General features: G+C 43.9%; 1 protein-coding gene across 1 annotated transcript in view; it reads right to left on the bottom strand.

Annotated features, from left to right (window-relative positions):
- IL1RAPL2 (interleukin 1 receptor accessory protein like 2) overlaps window positions 1-26,280 on the bottom strand; it is a 490,204-nt gene that overhangs the window by 5,205 nt on the left and 458,719 nt on the right. The window contains 3 exon segments of the mRNA XM_081179011.1: window positions 12,444-12,614; window positions 16,345-16,488; window positions 25,785-25,930. Of these exon segments, the coding sequence (XP_081035137.1) occupies window positions 12,444-12,614; window positions 16,345-16,488; window positions 25,785-25,930 (461 nt within the window).

Genomic DNA, 26,280 nt, shown 5'->3' with positions numbered 1-26,280 from the left:
ATAATGCTGGTAAAGCATATTTATTGTAAGTCAAATGAGAATTTTGGAATGCCAGCTCAGGCAACCATTTTTGAAAATGCTTCTGACACATAAGATAAGAATGTTTTAAGGTGTGTGCATTTACAATGGAGATGGGTTCAGGGAGGAATTATCTGGCAATACAAATGCAGGTGGCGTTTTATAGATATTTTATGAACTGCTCTTGCCTAGGATAGGCCACAATGGGGAATTTGCTGTTTATGATGATCCAGTGATACTGTCCAAATCTATTCTTTTCAGTAAGAAAGAGACTGAAGGACAAAGAGAGAGCCAGTTAACCAAATACACAAAATATTAAATTTTCGTCCCCGATTACTATTGACAAGACAATCACTCCCTTCCACTGCACAGAGTTTTGGAACTCAGACTTATTGACAGGTCATATCGGGGAAGGGCCATAGCTCAGTGGTAAAGCACCTGCCTTTCACACAGAGGGTCCCAGGTTCAATTCTCAACATTTTCAGGTGGGGCTCGGAGAGATTGCAGGCTGAAACCCTGGAGAGCTGCTGCCAGTCAGTGTAGACAACACTAAGCAAAGTGGAACAATGTCTTCCAATGTTTCTGTTCCTATATTTAAACTGCAGATATATTCCCCCAAAGAATCACAGGCATTGCAGTTTGGTGGGCAGACAGAGAATTTTATTAGAGATTCCTAGCCCTACCCCACAAAAGTATCGGCTGGTTCATGATGCCAGTCATACTCAAGAGTACACCCACTGAAATTAATGGACATTACTAACTTAGGTCCCTTTAATTTCAATGGGTTTGATTTCAATAGGCCTGATTTTGACACAGAAACTGCTTGGGCCATCTTGTTTGATGACATGTGTTGGGAGAAAGATAAACACAGCCCACTTGTGTAAGCAAACAAAGTATTAACCTGGTGTTGAAGAGCTTGTCACAGCAAGGCCAGCTAAAGCTCTAAAGGAAGAGCACTTCCAAGCAAGCCACACCACTCAGGGAAGGGCCTTAATTAAGATCTTAAGGTACTAATGGTGAAGGACAGTATGGGAACATGCACTGTACTCCAGCTATTTGGGTCCCAAGCTTTTCAGGGCTTTAAAGGTAAACATCAGCAATTTGAATTGGGCCCAGCAGTTAAGAGGCAAGCATATAAGAATTGGTGAGTCTTGCCACATATGGACTGTTTTCTAAGGTCACCAGATGTCCCCATTTCCTGGGGACTGTCCCCGGATTTACTGCCTTTTCAGTGTTCACATGTACATAGCGAACAATAAGTGTCCCTGGATTCATTGAAAAAAATATGGTAACCTTACTGTTGTCAGGCTGTTGTCTTGCCACATATGGACTATATGAAAGCCAACAAACTGAAGTTCATTTCAGGTAACACTGTTCCCTAGACAGGATGGGTGGGAGGTGTCCTACTCTTGATGGAGATACATTCCCTCTGTGCAAGTACATAGCTTGGGGATACTGCTGGATCCTTTGCAACTGCATGAGGTTCAGGTGACCTCGGTAGCCTTCCATCAGCTTTGGCTGGTGGCCCAGCTATGTCCTTATCTTGATAGGGATAGCCTAACTTCTGTTGTCTATACTCTGGTAACCTCTAGATTAGATAACTGCATTGTGTTATATGTGAGGCTGCCTCTGAAGATGGTTCAGAAACTTCAGCTGGATCAGAATTCAGTGGCTAGGTTGCTCACTGAGACGAGAAAGTCTGAGCACATGACACCAATCCTGGCCCCATTGCACTAGCTGCCAATCAAAGTGTCCCAATTCAAAGTGATGGATTTGCCCTATAAAGCCTTAAATGTCTTAGGGATGCTATACATCAAAGACCACCTTTCTCAATATAAACCAACATAGACCCTGAAAACATCATCCGAGGCCGTTCTTCATGAGAGGTCCAGAGGGTGGCACCACAAGAACAGGCCTTTTCTGCAGTGGCTCCCCATTTGTGGAATTCTCTTCCCAGGGAGGCTTGCCTGGTGCTTTCACTACATATCTTTAGGCACCAGGTGAAAACAGTTCTCTATAACCAGAGTTTTGTCTGGTCTTTTAAATCTGTTTGTGGGTTACTGGTTTGTTTTTGTTTTGATTATATACCTTGGGATTTCATTTTGTATTTTTATGTTGTAAACCACCCTGTGATCTTTGGATGAACGGCAGTCTACAAATGTAATAAATGAATAATAACAAGAATTACTCTGAGTAGGACTTGGTTCCCAGGCCAGAGGAGGGACGAAAAACAAGTGGGGTTTTTAAAAAAAATAAAATTGCACCCTATATTATTTCCATATATTGTGAAACTTATTCAAAATAAGGCCTCAAAAGTTCTCCTGCATCCATTTAGGTTTTCATAATAGCAATAAAACTGCATGGAAACAAAGTTGGGTTATGTATGAATTAAGAGCCAGCCATTGCCCAGCCTGATTGTTGCCCTCCATTGGATTGTAAATATGACAGGAAATGGATCCTTAGAGCCAACATATTGAACCAGTTTTGTTTCATGATATTATTATTATTATAAAGCACATGGCAAATATATTTTCCAAATGTCAAATAATTCCCCCCGCCATGATCCAGACAGCTTCACTGTAATAGTGACTTGCTGTCCCCATAGATACCTCTTTGGCAGGAGGGCAGACAAGAAGAGCTGGGCAGACAATCCCCTCCCATTTCACCCATGCCCCCTGGTGGAGAGGAGGACTAGCCAAAGTCCTTCTCTACTTACTTCTTTCAACTCTCCTTCCATTGGAAGATAGGGGCACCAGTTGGAAGAAGAGCCTGCAGAAGAAAGAGCACATTGTAGGGGTTGTTCCAGGTGGAACTCATCCCACATACAGTTTTGGCTGTGCGGTTCAGCAAATAATGATAATGATAATAAATGGTTTGGTGGTTTTATGGGCTAGTAGGTGCAAGCCTCAGGGATACCTGTGGGCTTCAAGAAGTTGTGGCTCCCATCAGCCACATTCCACATGGCCAATGACACAGGGTGATGGGAGTTATAGTCCAACCACATCTGGAAGGACAAAGGTTCCCCACTCCTGCTTCATACCACTGTTTTGCCAAATTATTGGTGTAGAAGACTCTTAACTGCTGCACCATCATCTTGATTCATAGGATCAAATGTACATCAATATTCAATTCTTTTTATTAGATTCTTATCACAAAGAAGGATGGGAGAGGGAACCAGCGAGCCTATCAAAACTCTGGTGAAAGCCCTAATGATTCCACTGAATTTTAGGGTCCATTCCAGTGCAAATATCAGTTTGCCATTGAAGCACTGCCTTCAAACTGCATTATATACACTTTGTATGAAGTGGAGAGTAACACAACCACATGCTAAGATGCAGCACAAATTGCCCACATAGATTCATGTGCATCTGCTTTGCTTTCCTCCCCAGAAGAACAACATGGTGCTGGAAGCTTGCAAGCCTTATTTAATGCCTCACTGTGACACAAGAGATTAAGGATAAATTCTCACCCTTACTGACCACCCCCTTCCCTGACACCTTCCCAGGGCACTGGACAAACTGCAGCACAGAAACAGGGCCTATTTTCTTAGCAAAGGCACAGAAATAAACATAGGTGAACAAAAGTGTGTGTGTGTGTGGGGGGGGGTGATGGGTTGATCACAAATGGATCAATCAGAATTAATATGGTGTAGTGGTTAGAGTGTTGGATTAGGATCTGGGAGACCAGGTTTCAAATCCCCACTTGCCATGAAACTCACTGGGTGACCACGGGCTTGTTATTGCCTCTTAGCCTAGCCTATCTCACGGGTTGTTGTGGGGATTAAATGAGGAGGAGGAGAACAATATACATCGCCCTAAGCTCATTGGGATATAAATGCAATCAATCAATCAATCAATCAATCAATCAATCAATACTAAAAATCCACATCGTGGTTGAAAGCTTGTCCACACTTATGGGGTTAGCTTTGGATATAGATGAGCCACAGTTTCATCTGGTGCAAACTGAAAGTGGAATTCTAGTCGCTTAGGCAAATTTCCATTAGACTGCTTGCTAAAGTTCAGAACAGCCTAGATCCTTTATTTTCCATCTCTGTGATCTTGGTGGACTTTGAAGAGCCACCACTATTGCACAGGGGGAAATGCCTATACAGTATTTCTTGCAGCTGCTCCAACCTGTACTTGGAAAACCTGTGTGACAAAGTTTCCCATTCACTTCAATGGAACTGGCTCCTCAGTTGAAGTAAATAGGAAAACTCAGCTACATTGGTGTTCTATCACATATTTATGAAGCTGTGCAGAGGGAAAACACCTCCAGCAATGTGTCTGATGCTAAAGTACAAGTGCATCTCGAGCTGCTTTGTAGTAAGCAAAATCAAGTGGGCTGCAATGGACCACTCTGTTCTTATGGGGGCAAGGGGGACAGTATGAACAAGCTCTTGGGAGCACAATTATCACTTTGGAGAGTATTGTACTCCACCAGGTTCTGAACAAACACTGCAAATAGGAGTGGGAGTAGAATGTTGTTAAAATTGAAGATATTGGCATGGAGATTTGGACTCCATGTAAGCAATTTTTTCATGTGCTAACCCCTTTCCAGATCAGATACAAACAGATTAATTGCTGAATGTAGCTAATAAATGGACTGGGATTCAAAGGCGCCATCTTCTGAAGCACACTGAAGGCGCCCAACGCAACGTCCTGACATCACATGTATAACATCCTGACGTTACGTGTGCAATGTCACACATCGTCCTGACATCACTCTGCGCCTGGCTCCAACAATGGGGGGCCCTGCTCCCCCAAACCCCCATTGAGGAGGCCCACAGTTCCTCGGCCCCTTGAATTCAGTGCCTATGCTGGGATATATGTTGCCCTAAAGAACAATTTGACAAAAGGTATGTTAGTACCATCAGCAGTATAAAAACACAACACATGCTTACACTTTCCTAAATTTATGAAGAGCCATAAGCCATTTTAACATTTTCTTCATATATATATATATATATATATATATATATATATATATATATATATGCAGGTTTTGGTGTCTTCGGGTGTCTTCCCGTGTAAGAGTTGGGGTGTCTAGGCGACGTTTCGACGAGGTCTCACTCGTCATCTTCAGGCTGGTGCTTTCGGCTTCTTGTTACTAGAACAGAGCAGGGTCTCAGTGTTTGAGTTCCTATAAATACTGTTGAGGGGGTGTGGTGTATAGCCTCCAACGTTCTGGGCAGAGAGGAAGTTCCCAGGTTAATGTGCCTTTTCTTCTTTTGTTCATTAATTACTTGAGGGATATCTTGAGTGATTACTTGAGTGATATTCTGAGTACCACTTAGGAGGGTCATTAGGTGTGGATTAGTTGCTAAAGCTTTCGTGTCTTGACCTCTTGAGCTTGTGAAGAGTTTTTTCTGAGAAGATGGCTGTACTGCACTTAGTTGTGCTCTGGCTTGGCTTCGTGTATAGGGGCGAGCTGTGGTTTTGTGCCCTGTGCCAGCCAGATCTGTGTAGGGATTGCAGGGGGGTGCAGCATCCGGAGGTGCCACTATGGTTTGGCTACTGGATGGTGTCTGTAATTTATCTGTGGAGAGGGTCTGGGTTTGGGTCTGGTGTGGTTGATTGGAGATGGCGTTCTGTGTGCCTCTGGTTCTGGTGTCGGTTTTTGTGGGGAGGGCTAATTTCCAGATGTCTGGCAGGCGGGACGTGTCGTCACGCTTGTTCATGTTGTGAGGGTGTTTCTCTATCTCGATGGCTTCCATGATTATTCTCTTGTGGTGATGTTCCATGTTAAAGAGCAATTTGGAATCTGCAAAATTAATTTCGTGTCCTGTTTCTTTCATGTGTTGGTAAAGAGAGGAAGTTTTTTCTTCTTTTTTGACGGCATTCTTGTGTTCTGCGATACGTGCATTTATTCGTCTGTGAAGATGACGTGCATTTATTCGTCTGTGAAGATGACGAGTGAGACCTCGTCGAAACGTCGCCTAGACACCCCAACTCTTACACGGGAAGACACCCGAAGACACCAAAACCTGCATTCCTGTACCCGTGAAAATCTACGAAAGCATATATATATATATATATATATATATATATATATATATATACCATTAGTAATTTGTTGCTGCGAGATGTGGAGATGAAAAGGTGAAAGATTTATACGATCTGAGGTGAAACCAGAGTATTGAGATGTGGAGATGGTCACTTGTCCAGAAGACTCAAAAAATTAAATGGCGAACAACCACCGTGCCTCTTTCCTCAAAGAGTTTTCTTTCCAGTGTGTGCCTTCCAAAATGGTTATGTATGATCATGGGTGTCCATCAGTTAAACCATGACAGTTAAACAGAACCTCCATATTCAGAAATGGGATACCTCTGAATACCAGGTGCTGGGGATAAAGAAAATGGAAAGTCTATTCCTCGCCATGGCATAAAATTTATGGCAGTTCTCAGGAAGTTTTGCCATTCCAGTAGGTGCTAGGCTACAACTCCCACCATAACTGGTCATTGGCCATGCTTACTGGGTCTCATGGGAGTTGGAATACAACAGGATCTGGAGGATCACCAGTTTATTATCTGTGCTATTAAAAAAGATGCAAGAATACTTTATACTGAAGAGGGTAGTCTATAAACATACCAAATAAAATAAAATAAATAAAATAAAATAAGACCGACTTTGACCCTTAAGTGAAATTATGACCAATTATTTGACAGCACTGAGATTCATTTTTGGTAGGGATCAGGAGCAGCCCCATAGTGAGCCAGAATGAACTGTGTGGCTCAGGTGGCAGATCAAGAGGCTGTGTGGATAGCATCTCCCCAACCCAATTTCCCACCTGCAAAGCTGCCTTTTCTCATCACCACCACATCTGCTAGTTGCTGTTCCTGCGGACAGCTGTGGCACAGGTGCTGTCTGAGGCCACCTGACTCACAATGCCTTCCTCAGAGTGCAGCCCTGATAGGAAAGTGTGGTCCTGGGGGTCCTGGGAGGTGGCAATTGGTGGGTGAGTGGCAGCTGGTTGGTGGTGGGGAAGCAGTGGCAGAAGATGGTGGCAGCAGGTGGAGAGAGAGAACGGGTGTTAAGAGGACCTGTGAGACAGGGGCTCAGATCCCTACTCAACCATGAGGCTCAGCCTAACCTACCTCACAGGGTTGTTGTGAGGATAAAACGGGGAGGAGTGACACATGCACCTCACCCACTAGGAACTTCTTAGAGGAAAAGGCAGAACAAAAATGCAATATAAATAAGAGGGCATCAGTGAAGCACCTCAGGTGGCACAGTGCAAGCCCTGAAGGTGTAGATTCACCACCAGCACATTCTGCAGCTCAAGATTTTGTGCTGTGGTGGCTACAGCCATGCAGTCTGCTTCCACTGTGTACACATCTATGCAAACAAGAAAAATGTTACTGGACACTGAGACAACCAAGGCATTAAAGGCTTAGGCTCAGCATGCCTTTCCCCAGGGCTGGCACTGCAGTCAGTACTGATAGCTTACTTTCACTGCTCTTCCCCTTCTTGCTGAGCATCTTTTCTCAAGGGTAGCAGGTGGAACCCAATGCCCTGTCTTTTGTCACCCTGGCCAAATCCACAGGCTTGCAAAGAGCAACAGGGGGAAGCTCCGGCTGGCTTGTGAGGCCAGATCTAAAGGCACAATCCAACAAGCTTAACCTTTCCTTTGTGAGAAAGAATTAAGTCATTGGTGTGAGCAAGAATGGCAATGCCTGTTTTTACAGATCATGGCAGCTTTAGAAAAGGACCAGTGCACCAGCCGTTTCCTGTCTTTCATCTTAGTGGGCAAGTCTTTTTTCTGTTCTTTTTTAATAGAGAGAGTTTGGAGTAGCATTGTTCACCCTCAGCATCAGGTATCAGAAGGTATACTGCTCTGAATGTGGAGGTTCTACTTACCTAATCATTGGCCTGCCCTCCATGAATAACGGTGTAGGGACCTCAGGTATTGACTTAGAAAGGAAGTTTTATTTCCCCACTAGAAATAAGGGGTCTATTTACTGCAAACTCAGGGTTTTTCTTTAAAATTTTTTTTAAAAAGAAACCCCAAGCTGCCTGCTTTCAAATTCATATTCTGCATTGTCATCATTTGGTGGAGATTAAGCATTCCTTCCGTTCTGCGTGAAAGAATCAAAATCCTTTCAAAAACCATGAATCGCCCCAGTTGCAAGGGAGGGAAGTGACAGGATATATCACTCAATGCTTAGCAATGAGAGCTGACGTCCTCAGGTAGTGTATATTTCTGATGATGGTTAATGACTCTCTGAAATTATGCTGATGAGTCTTTGCTGCAGTGCCTGAATGACAGGTGGACACAAAGGAAAATGCCATCCCGTCTAGAGAGAGGCACCTGCAAGGATGCAGATTCATTTGAAGCATTTGTTCTCTTCATAGAAAATAATAATAATTGTGACTTAAAATACTTTGATTCTGCTCACTCCTTAAAAAACAAAAACAAATTACGCCTGGGAAAAACAGCAGCTGTACATGAAACAAAAAATAATTGTTCCCATACTTGGCTTCATGGAGTGTATAGTTATACCTCACGTGTGTTTTAACTTGTTATGTGTCTGCGTGTAGATAAGCAGTTGTGATGAACCAAAGGTGAACTGTTCTGGAGGCTCTGCAACCACCATCGTGCTACTCAAAATAACCCCACAATTAATTGGTAGTTGCTGTAACAATGAGCTCAGATATGTTTATATTCACTTGCTTTGATATAGGCTAATTGGCTTGCTTTGATGTTAATCTTATCTGTGGGCTTGAGGTGCTGGGCTCTGAACCCAAGAAGGGGAAACTATCTGAAAGATTTGGGTGTTTGCCACCTATGTCCTCATCTGGTCAGGTGAAGTGATGGAAAGTCTAGGCCAAAGTGGCGTATGTTGCTTTGTTCATAAATGATGTGTCCATGTTTGCTTCGATGAGAACAAGCCATCTCCTTGCTGCAGTGTCTGTCCCGTGTCTGTAAAGGCTGGGAGACCTGGCAAGCTGATCTGCTGTAAGTCTACACCTTCTTTTAATAAAGCACTAGAACTGATCAATCTGGAGTTTTCAACATCCTTCTTTGGTATCCCTGCACCCAAGCTTTCTGACAAGTCCTCCTTTGGTCCTGTGGTTCAGAACAGCAGTACACCAGTAATGAGGAACAAGTGCCTCTCTGGATGTTGCTAGATCACAATTCTCCTCATCCTTGAGGAGCCATGCAGGATAGGACTGTTGGGCTACATCAGGGACAGGTAACTGCTGGCTCTCCAGATGCTATTGCACTACATCTCCCATTATCCTGGACTATCCTGGATGCTGGCAGGTGAAGATGGGAGGTGAAGTTCAGAGACATCTGAAGGACACATGGTAGATTTGGGGAAGAAATTTGATTCAGTTTGTATTTAAAGGTGGACCTATTAATCCACCTTTTCGAACACGATTTGAGAACTGAACCATGGGCATCCTCTGAAGTCGCATGCCTCTAAATTTTGTGACGCACTTCTTAGGGGGCAGTGTGTACATTAGTTTAAGTGCATATGCAAATGTGTATATTAGGAGACAATTCACAAAAATGCTGATAAATTTGCACGAGGAGTTTTTTCCCCTAAGAAAAACTGCAAATTACAGTAGAAATGTGGAGAATTGAATTTACAATTGGAAAAATGAGAAACTGGGGGGACCAAAAGAGATCTGTCCAACTCTCTTCTGGATCACATCATTGCTTGACCACAATTCCTACCACCTTTTGCCATTGGGCCATGCTGACTGGGGCTGATGGGAATTGGAGTCCTACCATCCTGGGAGGCACCAGATTTCTCATCCCTATCATAGTATGTGACAGGGACAGAGGATGAGTTTGAAAGACCTGCTACATAGGCACAGGGGCAATAACCTTTCACCATTCCAAAATATGAATGGGATACCAATACAATAAAAATGTGCATACATACAGTCTACTTCCCTTCATTAAATGTTTCTGCAGCAAGGTGGGAGGGGCACGAGGTGCTTCACACAGTGGTTTAGCAAGCTGCTGTGTGAAGCACCACTCTGCTCCTTTAAATGGGCGTGGTGCCTGGGGCAGGAGGAGCTTGGGACAAGCCATTGGGGATATCTGAGGGGTGGATGAAGTGTAAAGGGAGGAGGTTTTGATCAGGTGTGTGGGAAGGGCAAAGGGGTAGGCAGAGTTGGCTAATGGAGTGAGCAGGGGTGGCAGTCCCTGGTATGCAATACATATGGTGCCTGGTTTCCCCCCTTACAAGAAAACATGTCTGCATTTTTTTTTTTTTAAATGCAACCTGATTTGGCAGAGCCACCAAGAGCCAAATGAAATTACTCTGGAGGCCTGAATGTCGTCCATAGGCCATGAGAACTCTAGTCCTGAATGAATTTAGTAGCATTTCCCAAGCAGGTAATGGGCTAGTCTTGCACAATGGCATGCACATCAGTGTTCACTTGAACAATGGCAGAACAGGTTGTAACACTTCTCTTCCCTTGGCTCCCAAAATCATGTTGTTAACTTAATTTGAATGCTATAGAAAAGGCAGAAAGACAACCTGTTTTCTGCATGCTATTTGTGCCAAAATCCATCGGTTGCTAAGTTCCAGGGACAAACAGCTCGACTTCCTATTCATCTGGGGTTAATTAGGATCAGTGCTACTACTACCTTCATCAAATTAATCTACCCAATGAAATTTAGAGAAAGGGTATTCGCAAATAATAAAGTAATAAAATCTTTGGCTAAGCTGTTAAAACATACCCTTTAATACTAACAAATGTTTGGGGGTGATTTCTCTTGTTGTTAATTCTTTTTAATGTCTGTTTGCATTTTATAATTGTTATCACAGGCAGAGTGCAGATAGAATATTCTCAATTGCCTAACTATGGTTAGGAAGTTTGCTATGTTGTTATAAGCCCCTCACGTATTTTCCTTCATGCAAATCCTCCACAGTTTCCAGTATTAAAACGAACAATGGTGCATATTACTTCTGCAACAGCACTAACCAGATCCCCTTGAAAACACACTTTAAATCCTAGTTTAAAACTTTCATCCTGAGGAGAAAACCTGATCACTATGTCTTAGTGTCAGTGGAAATTAAATGCAAAAGATGTAAAGGAAAGGGACATTTATTTGCACAGTAGAAGGGTTAGTGGATGGAAGCCATTCTGATACCACAGAAATTCACAGGGTCTAATTGCCTGCTTTTTCTTTCTGGTGTAACATGATTGTAGAAAATATAATGGCCTGGACATTGCACCTGCTCTGTGTTATCAGGACTAAAACTCTTAAGAACTTGTGTCTGAGCTTCTCCCTCCCTCTCATTCCTCCTTCCCTGCGTGCCATGGCTTTTTTAGATTGTGAGCCAGAGGCAGGGACCATCTTACTATTGATATTTAGAAGGTGCTTCCTCGGCCAAAGGACAGGGTATAAATGCCACAAACAAACAAAGAAGTGAATGTGACAAATGTAAAAGCAAAAGCAAATAAGAGCTGCATTTTTGCTAGACCTTGGCACTGTAATTGACAAAACTGATTTCAGAGGTTGACATCATTGGGCACCTTCCAAGATCCACACCTCTGCAAAGGGCCCACTGTCAACTCACAGAGTCTCCAGGCTCTGCTTCTCCTCTTTGTTGTGCTGCTCACCAACCAAGCTTGCATGCAGAGAGAGGGCAGGTGAAGAGGCAGGGACAGCAAGGAGTGGCAGACTTTGCACTTTTTCACTGGGCAGTTGTGCAGCTTGGGCCCAAAGGCAGTGAGGACACCAATGAAGTGGAGATAAGCTCATGGGTTACCTCATTCCACAGGGCCCTCCAAAACCTAGAGCTGGCATGGCCGGTCACCAGGAGATTGTCTTCTCCAGAATTTCCTTCCTTACCAAGTAGCCTTTTTCTGACCCAGAGTCTCTACCTTTTAGCTTTGGCAGCAGGTTGTCTAGAACCTGTGCCTTTCCAAGTGTTGTTGGATTCCAGCTCCCATCAACCCTAGCTAGCATGGCCAATGAATGAGCAGGGGCGATGGGAGTTGCAGTCCAGCAACTTCTGAGAGCCACAGATGCCCTGGCCTTGGGTTAAAGCTGTGCTCAGCAGCTACCCCTTTTGTAAAGCTCATCAGTCATGCCTCACTGTTGTTGGGCCTTTGTATTTCATTTTGGAGAGGGCCGTACAAAAAGGAAGTGGAAGCTTATGAATCAGCATGCACTTTTTTGTAGCATGGCTGGCCTATGCCTGAGATGAGCAGTTGCCTCAGGGTGGCAGACTCCAGACAGCTGGGAGCAGCTGCAGATCTGACCTCCCTGGAGCGTGCCCTGCACTTGTTGGCCTCCTCCATCTACCACTGGTGGGCGGCACACAAGGGCAGGCACACAGTGGAACTGGCAGTGGTGGGGAGCCAGTAGTTTTGTCTGCAGCAGCAAAATGTCTTGGGCCAGCCCTGCTTAGCAGAATTGCACAGGTAGTCTCATACCCCAAGGTGACGGGTACTTACTCCCAGTAGGGATCAGGTCCCTGTCCGGAATGAAGAGTTTGTAACCGTAATGCTTCTCCAGAACATCTGGCAAGATTTCAAGGGCAAATTGTTCCTCTTCACTGTTGTCGCAGTCCAGTGTGTCTGGATCCACTTTTGTGTAAGAGAGATAGGCATCGTATTCCTTGTTGTCTGTAAATAAAACCACAAATCACTTTTAAGAAAGAAAAAGAAAGAAGAAATACCCTTGTACTGGTGAGTTATGTCCTTGTACTGGTGAGATAATGAAGAATGCCTGGGTCCAGTGCTAGCTAGCAATATAGGCAGCTGCCTCGTGCCAAGTCAGATCACTGGCTCACCTAGCTCAGCATTCCCCACACTGACTGCCAGCAGCTCTTCTGGGTTTCAGACAGGGGTCTCTCCCAGCCCTCCCTGGAGATGCTGCTGGAGAATGAACCTGGAACTGTTCACTTATTATGTACTGTCAGTTTGTATTAAATATATTAAATATTGCTAAGTTGTCAATGAATGTCAAGCATCAACATGTGTTTTTTCTCCACCCCTGTACTTCTACATCCAACATTCGTAGCAAGTTTCAAAGGACTGGGAACTTGGTAAATGAAACCAGCAGACCTAAGCAATTTCATTGCCTGTATTAACACACAATTACATTGTACATGCAATGTGTAGGGACACGGGTGGCGCTGTGGGTAAAACCTCAGCGCCTAGGGCTTGCCAATCGCATGGTCGGCGGTTCGAATCCCCGCGGCGGGGTGAGCTCCCGCCGTTCGGTCCCAGCTCCTGCCCACCTAGCAGTTCGAAAGCACATCAAAGTGCAAGTAGATAAATAGGCACCGCTTTATAGCGGGAAGGTAAACAGCGTTTCCGTGCGCGGCGCTGGTGCCGGCTCGCCAGAGCAGCTTTGTCATGCTGGCCATGTGACCCGGAAGTGTCTTCGGACAGCGCTGGCTCCCGGCCTCTTAAGCGAGATGAGCACGCAACCCCAGAGTCAGTCATGACTGGCCCGTATGGGCAGGGGTACCTTTACCTTTACTTTACATTGTACGTGCAATTGGCTTAATGTATATATTGAATGCATTTATTTACTGGAGCTTTTAATGCAGAGGCACAAATCTTTATATCACTTCTAAGGTCTGCTGGGGGCAAAGACATGGCTGAGACAGGTAGTTCTGATAAGTGTTTGTGAGAAGCTACCATTATTAACAGAAAATGAAAAATAGAACAGTTAATGCAGTGAAGATAAAAGTACAGAATGCTCAGAATGCGGCCTAGGACTCACATACCTACGGGACTGCCTCTCCTGGTATGCCCCGTGGAGGACCTTAAGGTCCACAAAAGACAACATTTTGGAGGTCCCAAGTCACAAAGTGGTTAGATTGATCTCAGCTAGGGCCAGGGTCTTTTCAGTACTGGCCCCGACTTGGTGGAACACTCTGACCCAAGAGACCAGGGCCGTGTGGGACTTGACATCTTTCCGAAGGCCTGCAAGACAGAGCTGTTCCACCTGACCTTTGGTTTGGACTCAGTCTGACCCTTATGTTTTCCCTCCCCTTATGGTTTTGATCTATGGGCTACTTTTAAAATGAGGCTGTATTTTAAATTGCATTTTAACCTGTATTTTAAATTGGGTTTTTCCCCCTATTATGATTTTACTGTAATTTTACTGGTGTTAGCTGCCCTGAGCCTGGTTCTGGCCAGGGAGGGTGGGGTATAAATAAAATTTATTATTATTATTATTATTATTATTATTATTATTATTATTATTATTAACAATCATCAACAACAGCAAGTGGGGATGGAGGATAAGAAATCATTAGCAGCAAATCTAAAAGAATACTTTGTATTAAAAAAGGGAGGCTAAATAGCCACTCATATGTGTTCCCCAAAGTATGGTAATTACCCAAATTTTCATCAGGTGGATCTAGCTGAGACTTGTGAGGAGAATCAGGGAAAGTGCAGGCATTTCTTTTCTCAGCTAGAGAATTGATTCCCCTGCTCTTCCTATTGAAGAAAACAAGGTGTTCCAGTGAGCTGTTACTGGTTCTAGCAGGGTTGGCATATTTCAATATGAGAGCAAGGCTAGATGATGGATGGGCCGAGGTTGGATCCTGGCATGGTTCGCTTAGCAAAAGGAAATCAGCTTTTAAACCCCCAAGGAGCGTGAAAGTCTTTCACTTTCCTGGTAAACAATGGAGTGTGACGCAGCAACTGGATGATGGAAACTCTGGTTTATAGAAAGAATATCCCACCCTGTCGTGCAAATAGATGCATGGTACCAATAGTGGGTGGCGCTGTGGTGTAAAGCATGGAGCCTAGGGCTTGCCGATCAAAAGGTTGGTGGTTCAAATCTAGCAGTTCGAAAGCACATCAAAGTGCAAGTAGATAAATAGGTACCGCTCCGGCGGAAAAGTAAACAATGTTTCCGTGTGCTGCTCTGGTTCACCAGAAGCAGCTTAGTCATGCTGGCCACATGACCCGGAAGCTGTAGGCCGGCTCCCTCAGCCAGTAAAGTGAGATGAGCGCCGCAACCCCAGAGTCGTCTACGACTGGACCTAATGGTCAGGGGTCCCTTTACCTTTTTACAAGTAGTAGCTTGTGCCCCTTGGGACTAGTAGAGCAGAAGGAAGGGAGCCAAAGTCAAGGGTACACAGTGCCAACTAATTCTAGTTTTGTCATAGAGTTGTAAGGGGTCCTCTAGCCCAACCCCCTGCAATGCAGGAATATGCAGCTGTCCCTTATGGGGATAAAATCCATGACCTTGGTGTTATCAGCACTACACTCTAACCAACTGAGCTATCCCTTGCCCCCATCCTCCTCCCTGCTGAGTTCTACAAGGGCAACACAGAGACTAAGGAAGAGGCAGATGACAGGCTGGGCCACTCAGTTTCCAATCCTCTTCCCTTTTGCCTGTCCAGCCAACCTCAAACCAACAGAACCCATCACCTTTCCCCTCCCATCCACTTATTTAGTTGCTGCTGCTGCTGCTGCCCCTGCTTAGTGTGTGGCTGCTGCTGTGCAGCATGTCAGACACCAATTTTCCCGAAGGAGTTCGAGACAATGGAGTTTCCCCCAAGGATTACTGGCCGCATCCAAAGAAACACCTGTTCCACTGATTTCCTGACCTGAACCTCCTGTTTCAATTGCTGTGTGCTGTTTTAATGAGCTTGTTTCACTGCACATCTTAATTGCAGAATATTTTAATGGAACTATTCTGTTGTGCATTTAAATTATTCTTGTTTATATTCTATCTAAGTGATATACCTAAGGGACCTATCTAAACAATATACCTTGAGGGACATCTTTCATCCCAAGCCTATCACTGTGGTATTCAGGGAAGTTACTGTTAGTGCCCTCCAATGGCTCTGATGTACACCTCATATCTACCAAGAGCTGTGTGCTCAGTATTGTGGGTCCAGTCTTGTGGAACTCCCTGCCAGTTGATGTCCCCTGCCCCTGCTGAAGTTCCAACACCTATTGAATGCATTTTTTTAAAAAAAATTATTCCAGCAGGCATTTTAATTTAAGTTTGATGTCATAGTTTTAACTGATTTTCATTTTTTGTATTGTACCTTTGCAATAGAGACCACTGCAGTTAAGTGGTACATAAGTAGTTTAACTAAATAATTTGTGATTATTATTTAATTGCTAATACCATGACTTTCACAACTCCTGTTAATGTCAACGGTGCATCTGCAGACAAACTTCCCAGTGGATTGTGCCTGCCTGTTGTTGTTGTTGTTGTTGTTGTTGTTGTTGTTGTTGTTGTTAATCAATCTCCCCCAAAGCCCCTAGTACATTTCACATCTATTCTCCATTCCAAAGGAGACAGTAGCTATTCAGCATTCTGGATGCTCAACAGAAAACAACAACATTTGTCATAGTTTTTTGGAAGTGCACTTACCATCCATTGCTTCGTCACCTCCAAACATCTGTCGGTAACATAGCATCAGTTCTATGTTGTAGCATTTGTAGATCGTTATAAGTAAAACCAGCACGAGAAGGATGGCTCCCAAACCTCCGGCAAGTTCGATTTTTGATATCAGATCTAGAATAAAGCAGGGAAAAGATGGATGGGCTGGAAAATGGAAGGTTGTTTCTGCTGCTGTTGTTTAGCTTTCTATCATGCCCTTCCTCCAAGCAGCCTAGGGCAGCATTGTTTATTTGATTTATAACCCACCAAATCCCTAAAGCAGGGGTCAGCAACCTTTTTCAGCTGTGGGCCGGTTCACCATTCCTCAGACCATGTGGTGGGCTGCACTATATATTTTTTTTTGGGGGGGGATGAACGAATTCCTGTGCCCCACAAATAACCCAGAGATGCATTTTAAATAAAAGCACATATTCTACTCATGTAAAAACACCCTGATTCCCGGACTGTCCGTGGGCCAGATTGAGAAGGTGATTGGGCCACATCTGGCCCATGGGCCTTAGGTTGCCTACCCTTGCCCTAAAGCTTCTGGGAGGGTGAGGGATCCCTAGCACAATGGAATACAATTCAGCTGAAATCCCCCACTCCTTTCCTAACTCAACCATAGTCTCCAAAAGTCAGTCCAGACAAGGAAGTGTTGCAATGCTTATGAAAGGTGCTCAGGCTTAGACATGAGTGAGTCTACAGGAGAAAGGAGTTCCATAACTGAGGGAAGCCACCAAGAATACCTGTCTTTGTGCCTTTATGGTCTGCATCTGACACAAGGATTATATCATGAAGTGGGGGCTCCTGGTGGATCTTAGAAATCACAACTGGACACATCAGAAAAGGTGGTCTTTAAGCTAAGCCAGGTTTAGGCTATTGAGCTTTAAATAAATTTAAGCCATTGCAAGTACACATTTCTTGAGGAATCTGAAGTCAGTTCTTCACATCATAGCACATGTACATCGTGACCAGAGGAAAATGCAAGCTTTAAGTAGAGCTGTATCTATTTTTCACCCATGCATATTTCTGAGGCAAAAGCGGTGCTCTTGTTGGACCCCCAAACCCCACCAATCTCTACCTTCTGCTTTTTGAGCTGCTGTTTTTTCTCACACCCATTTGCAATGATAGTTCTGCTCAATGGCTGCCGCCTCAGCACCATTCTTTGTAACTTCATCCTTAGTCAATCAGGGATTAACTGGTGAATGTGACGACATCATGGAACCAATGATGATTTGGACATGTGGTGACAACAGTGAGGGCAAATGAAGCTGCATTGCCCTTGCCTCTCTAGGATCAGCCTTGTTGCATCAGAATGTGATTTTCAAGCATAAATCCCATTGAGAGCAATAGGATGGATTCTGAATGTACATTCCTTAGTATATATGCAGATGGCCATAACAACAACAACCCCATTTCCACTTTTGGTTACACATTCCTGTGCATATCCTGGTTGACAGCCTCTACTTTTTGTGGCGGTTTTATTGCTGCACAGTGTCAGCTCATTATGCTGAGCCAATAGGAATGTGTGAATAAGTATACAGTCATACCTCGGGTTACAGATGCTTCAGGTTGCATTTTTTTCAGGTTACGGACTCACCATAACCTGGAAGTACCAGAACAGGTTACTTCCGGGTTTCGGTGGTCACGCATGCGCAGAAGCACTGAATCGCAACCCACACATGCGCAGACTCGGTGCTGCGGGTTGCGAATGCTGCAGGCTGCAAACGTGCCTCCTGCACGGATCACGTTCGCAACCCGAGCGTCCATGTATTCTCATTCCATTTTGTTTCACACATGTCCCGGTCACTGATCCATTCCACCCCTATTTCAACATTCTACAGCTGTTTAACACCCCATCCCACTTGGTTTCCAGACCCATCATCATCTTGGTTACCCTCAGGGGTGAACCTTGGTAATATGCTGTCCTGTGCAAGTCCATTTGATGCCTTCCCACCAGCCCTTGCAGGGCTGGCCTTATTCCAGGATTTGAGGAGGTGCAAGGCTCTGGCAGGATCCTAGATCCCTCCTATGTCCTTCCCAAAGGTGGGAAATCGCTTTCCTGGCCTCGGGAAATGGGCAGGAGGACTCTGTCAGAGCCCTCACACCTCCTCCCCAAAACTGGACACCGTATTCCAGGTCTGGTCTACCAAGGCAGAATAAAGTGGTACTGTTACTTCCTTGCTCTGGTCACTATGCTTCTGTTGATGCAGCCTAGAATAGCATTAGGATTTTTTGCTGCTGCATCACACTGTTGACTCAGGTTCAGCTTGTGGTCTGCTAAGAAATCCTATTTTCACATGTACTGCTGGCAAGCCAGGTGTTGTGTATTTGTGCATCCAGTTATTTGTGCATCTGGTTATTCATGAAAATGTCCACGACACTGCCCTCCAGAGGAATGAAGCACAAACATTATGCTGGTGGAAATTTGTTGTGCAACAGATGGCACGATTTGCTTTGCTACAAAGTTACCAGCAACCTGCTTATTATGCATTCTCTTGCGCAACAGCATCCTGCTGGGTCAAAACATTTTGCCAGTAGAGAAAGTATCCCACCCAATGACTTTTAAATTAGCACTACAAACCAGATGCACCCCAATGCACACCAAAAAATAACAATAATGCAAAAGCAGATGAGACATTTCATTATAGTACACAATGCTACTAAAACCAGTGCCTAAAGACAGTACCCAGCGTGGGATGACTATTCCAAAAGGCAGATGACATCTTCAAACTAGCCCCTAAAAGAAACCATAAAAAGTAGATTTTTAAGGCCAGTCCACCTCTAGTTTCCAACACCAATTGTCAAACATCAACATGATTCACTATGACCATATCTGAATGGCACTGAGAAGCACTTCTTAACGGACTGAGATGCCGTTTCAAATATAGCACAGGCACCCAATGCTCTTAACCTTGCTTTTCAGTTCACCCAGCCATTAAAAATCACGAGGAGCCTGTCTAATACTATGAGAGATACTTCCAAGAAGATGTATTAATTTACACCCTCTGTCAGTGCAGATATTTATTGCTATGATAAATAAGCATTGGAAAAGGCATAAAACTCTGGCGATGTAACGAATGAAAAGAGGCAACGTGAAGCTTTCCAAAAGCACAGGCGATGCAATCGGTTATACACCATCAACGTCGCCTTAAAGTTTACCCAGAAAGTTCAGGAGTCAACCTTTCCCCTTGCAACTTATCCTGCTTCTGTAGTTTACGTCTGAAAGTATTTGTTTATATCACAGTATCAGAGAACAGCAGAACAAAGAGATAGAAAGGCTTCCTCATGGTAATTGTTTCTGGAGCCCAGCCATGGATCTAGCCCACTGGCTATATTTTCCCCCTAAAGCTTTCCGATGTGACTGGGCAATTTCAAATTAAAGAAAGGACAACATGCAATGTGTTATTAATCCATGGAACCTGCTGCCACAAGATGCAGTGTTGGACATTAGCTTAAATGGCATTAAAAGGGAATTAGAACTTGGCTGGTAGGTTTATCAGAAAGGCTATAAGGAACCTGGCAGCTTCATATATATTAGGGGCCGCCAGCATGGTGTTCTCCAAATGTCATTGAATTAAAACTTGAAGCATTTCTGACTATTGGTATGATATCAGAGTTAAAGTCCAACAACATCTGTATGTTGGCCAGCCCAATATATTTAATTCATTCATTCATTTAAAGTATCTACAGCTTGCTCTTCAGCCAAAGGGATCCCAGAGCAGCGCATTTGCCAATAAAAGCAACACAGACAAGCTTATAAAGCATGATATAAAAGGAAAAAGGGAATGGAGAAGGAAGAGAAAAGCAAGCAAACAAATAGTGGACTCATTCTCTTGCCAAAATAGCAGTATCAAGCAGACTTGAGGGATTCCTCAGGGGAGAAAGGGAATAGAATATTCTGGAACAGGGCAATTTCTAGAGTTCCTTGGGGAGAGGGATAGACTATTAAACCACTCTGGAAATCGTAGGTGTGTGTGGGTACTAGGGGTTTCTGAACTCTGAGTACTCTTGACAAACAATTCCCAGTATTCCCTGAGGGAAGCCATGGCTGTTTAAAGTGGTATGATACTGCTTGAAATGTACAATTAATATGGGCCCTGTGACAGTGGTAGATGCCATTCACGTTTAAAATGGAGCAGAGCTTGTAGTTTAAAGACCACAGGGACACATGGGTGAATTGTGTGTACTGAACCTCCATTTAGCCATGTCTAGACACTAGACATCTTTCCTGTCAGCTGGGATCATGTCTGCTATTGAAACTGGGATAAGAGAAATAGTGCAGACCCTCCAAGTATTCCTATTTTCCCGGGATGTCCCTGATTTAGGGAAGCTGTCCTATTTTCTGATTTGATCCCAGAATGTCCCACTTTTCCTTAGGATGTTCCTATTTTCACTGGAGAAAGGCTGGAGGATATGGAGTTATCTGACCTCTGAGCCATCTGAAGGCAATCCTGTATAGGGATGGTTTTTATGTTTAATGTTTAATTATGTTTTTATATATGTTGCAAGTTGCCCAGAGTGACAGGGGCAACCCAGCAAGATGTGTGGGGTATAAATAGTAAAATTACCATTATAGAATGGGATGTCCCTATTTTCATTGGAGAAATGTTGAAGGGTATGAAAGTGCAGGCAGTGGGAAAGTCCAGCAGTTCCAACCCATGACCTGCTTTGATCCTTGTGATGGACCAAAGGTGAACTGTTCCAGAAGCTCTGCAATCACCATCTTGGTAGTCCAGATAACCCCACAATTAATTAGCAGTTGTTGTAACAATGAGCTCATATATGCTCACTTGCTTTGATATAGGCTAATTGGCTTGCTTTGATGTTACCCTTATCTGTGGGGTGCTGGGCTCTGAGCAAAGAAAGCAAATCTTTAAGATTTGGCCATTTGCCACCTATGCTCTCATCTGGTCAGGTGAAGTGATGGGAAGTCCAGGTCAAAGTGACATATGCTGCTTTGTGTATAAAGAATGTTCGGGCATGGATAAGCCATCTCTGTGATGTCCATCCCATAAAGGCTGGGATACCTGGCAGGCTGGTATGCTGCAAATCTACACCTTTCTTTAATTAAGCACTAGAACTGATCTCTCTGGTGTTTCTCACACCTTTCTTTGGCATCCCTGCACCCAACCACCCCCACAAGCCCTCCTTTGAGCCCTGCGGTTTGGAACTACTCTTCAAATTGTACTCCCATCCCCTGCTCTCTAAATACCAGTTGCTGGAATTTGCATGCTGGGAGAGCGCTACTGTGCTCAAGTCCTGCTTTTGAACTTCCCATACGGTCGGCCACTGTTAGATGGGACCTTGCCCTGATCCACCAGGGCTCTTCCTACATTTTTGATGTCTGATGGTCAATAAGAAGCTAATGGTGTACAAGCATCCCTAAAACCAGCTAGGAGCCTTGTATAAACCTTCCTGGAGCAGTTGAGTCAGACACTCTTCCAGCATGTAAAAGATGCCTTGCTGCTTTCAGCAACTTGAGCAAAACATTGAAAAGATACACCTGTTATAAAAGACTGCTTTGTGGTCATGGGGAAGTGAGGAAAGCAGATTTTTTTGTGGGGAGGGGTTATTGTATCTGATCAAGTTGTTACAAAAAACAACAACAAACCAAAACACTGATAAATTGTTTTGTTTTGAATCAGAAAAAGAAGAAAAGAAAATATGTCCCTAGGATAAAAAATCCTGGAGTAATCCCATATTCTCTCATCTTATTTCTAAGTAGTAAAAAGTAACACAAAAAGTTTCCTTATACTGAGTCAAACCATTAGTCCCTCTAGCTCAGTACTGTATACACTGACTGGCAGTAGCTAAAAAGCTTTCAGAACAGGAAAGCCTACCTAGAGATACTGGGGATTAAACCAGGGACATTCTACATGCAGGCCAGATGTTCTACCATGGAGCCATGGCACTTCTGACACTGTATTTCCAGTTCTTTGGGATATGGGTGAACAATGCAATACTTATTGAGTGGACAGTAACAGCATTAACTCTAACCCAAGAGAGCTTTGGCCTTATACTTTAGGCCAGAGGTGACTAACCTAGAACCCTCTAGATCAGTGTTTCCCAACCTTGGGCCTCCAGCTGTTTTTGAACTACAATTCCCATCATCCCTGACCACTGGTCTTGCTAGCTGAGGATTATGGGAGTTGTAGTCCAAAAACAGCTGGAGGCCCAAGGTTGGGAAATGCTGCTCTAGATCAGCCTTTCTCAACCTTGAGTCCTTAGATGTTGTTGGACTACTACTCCCATCATTCCTAGCCATCATGGCCAGCAGTCAGGGATGACAGGAGTTGTAGTTCAATAACATCGGTGGATCCCAAGTTTGAGAAAGTCTGCTCTAGATGGAATACAACTCCCATCATCCCTACCCAACACAGCTAATGGTCAAGGATGATGGTCCGACACATCTGGAAGACACTGCAGACAGAGCAACTGCTTCCTTTAGCCACCTTGTGGGGAGCAACTACATTTTCAAAAGCTGAGAGGTTCACAATGAATTCTAAACACTGATTTGAATTACCAACAGTTATTTTGCCAGCAGACTTCTAGAAGTAATATATTATTTGGAAGACTAAGGTGGTTTCAATATTTTAGTGTACAGGATAAGCACTGAGCCGAACACCAGATGATTAAAATGCAAAAGGTAGATTCCTGCTTAGAATATGAAGTCCCCCAAAAAACACTTCACTCTTGTCTTGCATGAAGCAGACATTCTCAGGCGCAAGTGCTAAACTGACACTGATGTCTTACTTCCTTTTAATCTGCAATGTGTAACTTGTCAGGAACTGGCGGAGCAAATCAGCCTGTACTCTTGAACTGAAAGACAAGTTGTTCCTCTTGTAAGATGTTTATAGAGTAGTTAGATTTTTTTCCTCTGCACTAGGGAGAAAATGTTCATAAGAGGCTAACTACACCCTGCATATATTTCCTGGAGCAGACATGGTTTTGAAATCTTGTAGCAGTCGTGGTAAGAAAATTGGGGGGTGGGTGGGGGGACAGCAATTGGCAGAATGGGTGGCTTGGCAAAGGGTTAAGCACTCCTCCCCTCCACTATTTCACCACTCTAAATTCTCCCCTTAAACAGCTTTTAATTTTAACAGCAACAATAATGTTGGGGCTCAGTTACATCTATAGGCATATATCATGCAGCTAGCTCCTAAGATTATTTTCTCCTTCTCCCCATGGAAGTCTTAACCAATTTCCTTGTTCTGTATGGAGTGGAACTGTGACTAGGTAGATGGGCAACAGCAGAAGTGGCTGCTCTGCATGACCCCAGCAAAAAAGTATGTTCAGGCAGCATGGAAGCAGAGACTAGGTAGAAAAATCATTTTTATAAATTGACAAAACCAGTTTTTTAAAAACAACAACAACCAAGTCCTGTGAAAGATGCTAGAAGGGTTGCTGACCATGGGGTATAGAATATGAACACCATGATACAATCATTTGGTTTATTATGACTGCAAGTCTTTGGGGAGGAAGTGCTGGATGTGTGCGATCACCCAGCACTGAGTGCAATGAGTCACAAACAGGTGGCTGAATTGCTGGGAGGAACTCTGAAATCCTCAGAGTCCGGGGAAGGTCTGTACCTGGAAAAGAAACATCAGCATCACCTTAGCTGGCCAGCATTTGTGGCCCTCTTTGAGGTACGATCTTAGCTAGAGCTACCAGCAAATTCCAAAGTTCTCACGGCAATTTTAAAATGCATGTATGGTCTAGGTAAAATATTGATTCAGTGGTTCAACAATATAAAAATCACACAAACTACATTGCATTGTAGCCTCAGTCAAATACCTACACACAACCATAATCTGGTATTTCCATATCCTTAATTATTGCAAATCCCAGGCTGCATGTAGTGGTTTGGCTTCATCCTCAGAAGCACACTCCATTGTCTCTCAAGACATGTGCCAACAACTCACCCATCTATATTCCAAACAGGGGTGGGGGAAACCTGTTGCTCCCTTGATGCTGTAGGACTCCAACACCCATCAACCCAACCAGCATGGCCAATAATGAGGGATGATGGGCTCTGTAGTGCAGTAACAGCTGGAGGGCCACAAGTTCCTCCCCCCTGCTTTAGAATATGCTTCACTTGATCCATATTACTGAGGTCTGTTCTCTCCACCCCACCCTGTGAGATTAGAGTGCCCATATGCTTCACTATTTAGAGGACAATATACAGAGTCCTCTATCCAAGTCCAGTTTAACAATTAAGAAAAAAACATAAGGGGCTGTGAAGTGGCCCACAAACAGTAAGATTGCAATACAGTTGTTGAGCAGACACAATGGCCAATTTGCATCTTTACATGTAAGTTAGCATATGCACAATTTATGCAAATCTCTGTCCTCTTTAATCCTCTGTTTGGGTGATGCATTTCCTTTTTATTTGGCAGCCTATAAGCAGCTACCTTAGTAGAGGCAGCCTGTTTACTTAGATGCTTGTGAACATGCCAGTTCTCTTTGTAAATCAAAGCTTATCACTCAGAAACAGACACCTTCTGAGCCTCCTCCTTCCACCCCGTTGGATAAATGATATTAACAAGTGTGAGTGACCTGGGAATGGTTAAAGGAAAGTCTGGCATGTTGGGAGGCTGTGCTGTGTGTGGAAGTGTAAAGTCCAGGGTACTCAGAGAAGGGCCTCTGAAGATGACCTGATAAGTATGTGAATGATTTTATAAGGGGTTTGATGCACTTTTAACAGTGCTAAATTTTGATGGGTTGGCAGCTGGTTAAGCTTCTTGCACATTTTAGAGGTCCCTGTATTCTCATTTGCTATAGTTCTTCAAAATTCATTGTACAGTGGTACCTTGGGTTACGAACTCTGCTAGCTAGGAAGTGGTTGCTCCAGGTTAAGCACTTTGCCCCAGGATAAGAACGGAAATTGCACGCCAGCGGGAGACCCCATTAGCTAAAGTGGTGCTTCAGGTTAAGAACCATTTCAGGTTAAGAACGGACCTCTGGTACGAATTAAGTTCTTAACCCAAGGTACCACAGTAATGTGTAGGGATTCTGTAGCTTGGTCAATGCCCAGAGACATACAGGTACCTTGACAGTAGGAAAGACCACTGTGCCATGGTGGCGAGTTCTACTGGTGGAATAAGATGAAAAGGTGGTGGTGGGGAAGCAGGTTTTCATCAAAATAAGAAGTGGGTCAAATGTCTTCCCTATTTCTGCTTAAGGAGTAGCTGCGAATGTTGAGAAAATGAGATGGAGAAGACTGGGAGGTAAGCAAGATGGCAAAGGAGTATATAATGGCTCAAGAGTAGAAAATAAATTTGTGTATTTTATTTGTCGGGCAGTAGAGCTCTGGAAGAAATCACTGGAGATATTAGTTTGCAAATACTGTGGTGGGGGAGTCACCAGCTTAGCTTCTTCCAAAATCATGGTGCGGCCACAAAACAGAAAAAGGAGTACCCCCCCCATACCTCTTTTACGCAGAATGATGCTTGCACGTTTCCGTCCATTTCTGTTTTCTACGTGGCATGTATAATTGGCCAGATCTGGCTCCTTCACAACGTCAAAGATTAATGCCAACTCCACTATTTTTTCTCCAAGATGCTCTTTGAGAAGCCTAAGAGAAAGAATCGTTTTTAGAAGATTGTCAGGCTCACATTGGCAGGGAAACTGAAGATGGATTGGATTTATTCACAAAGCATCTCTCTCTCTCTCTCTCTCTCCCTCCCCCCCCTCCAACTTCCTCTGGATTGCATTATAGTATGAGTGCAAAAATTATCTTGTGGTGGAGGGGAAAGTGGGTCAAGGAAAAGAGGTAGATGAAAAAGAATGGCAATAACATGCTTTCATGCAGAAGGTTCAGTCCTTGTCATTTCCAGTTAAAACAGGCCTGTGGCCCACCAGATGTTTCTGAAGTATAATTCCTATCACCCCTGTCCATGGGTCATGCTGGCTTGGGCTTATGGG

The sequence above is a fragment of the Podarcis bocagei genome (assembly GCF_964188305.1).
Source record: "Podarcis bocagei genome assembly, chromosome: Z".
NCBI lineage: Eukaryota > Metazoa > Chordata > Lepidosauria > Squamata > Lacertidae > Podarcis > Podarcis bocagei.
This window is presented reverse-complemented; position numbering and strand designations above follow the sequence as displayed.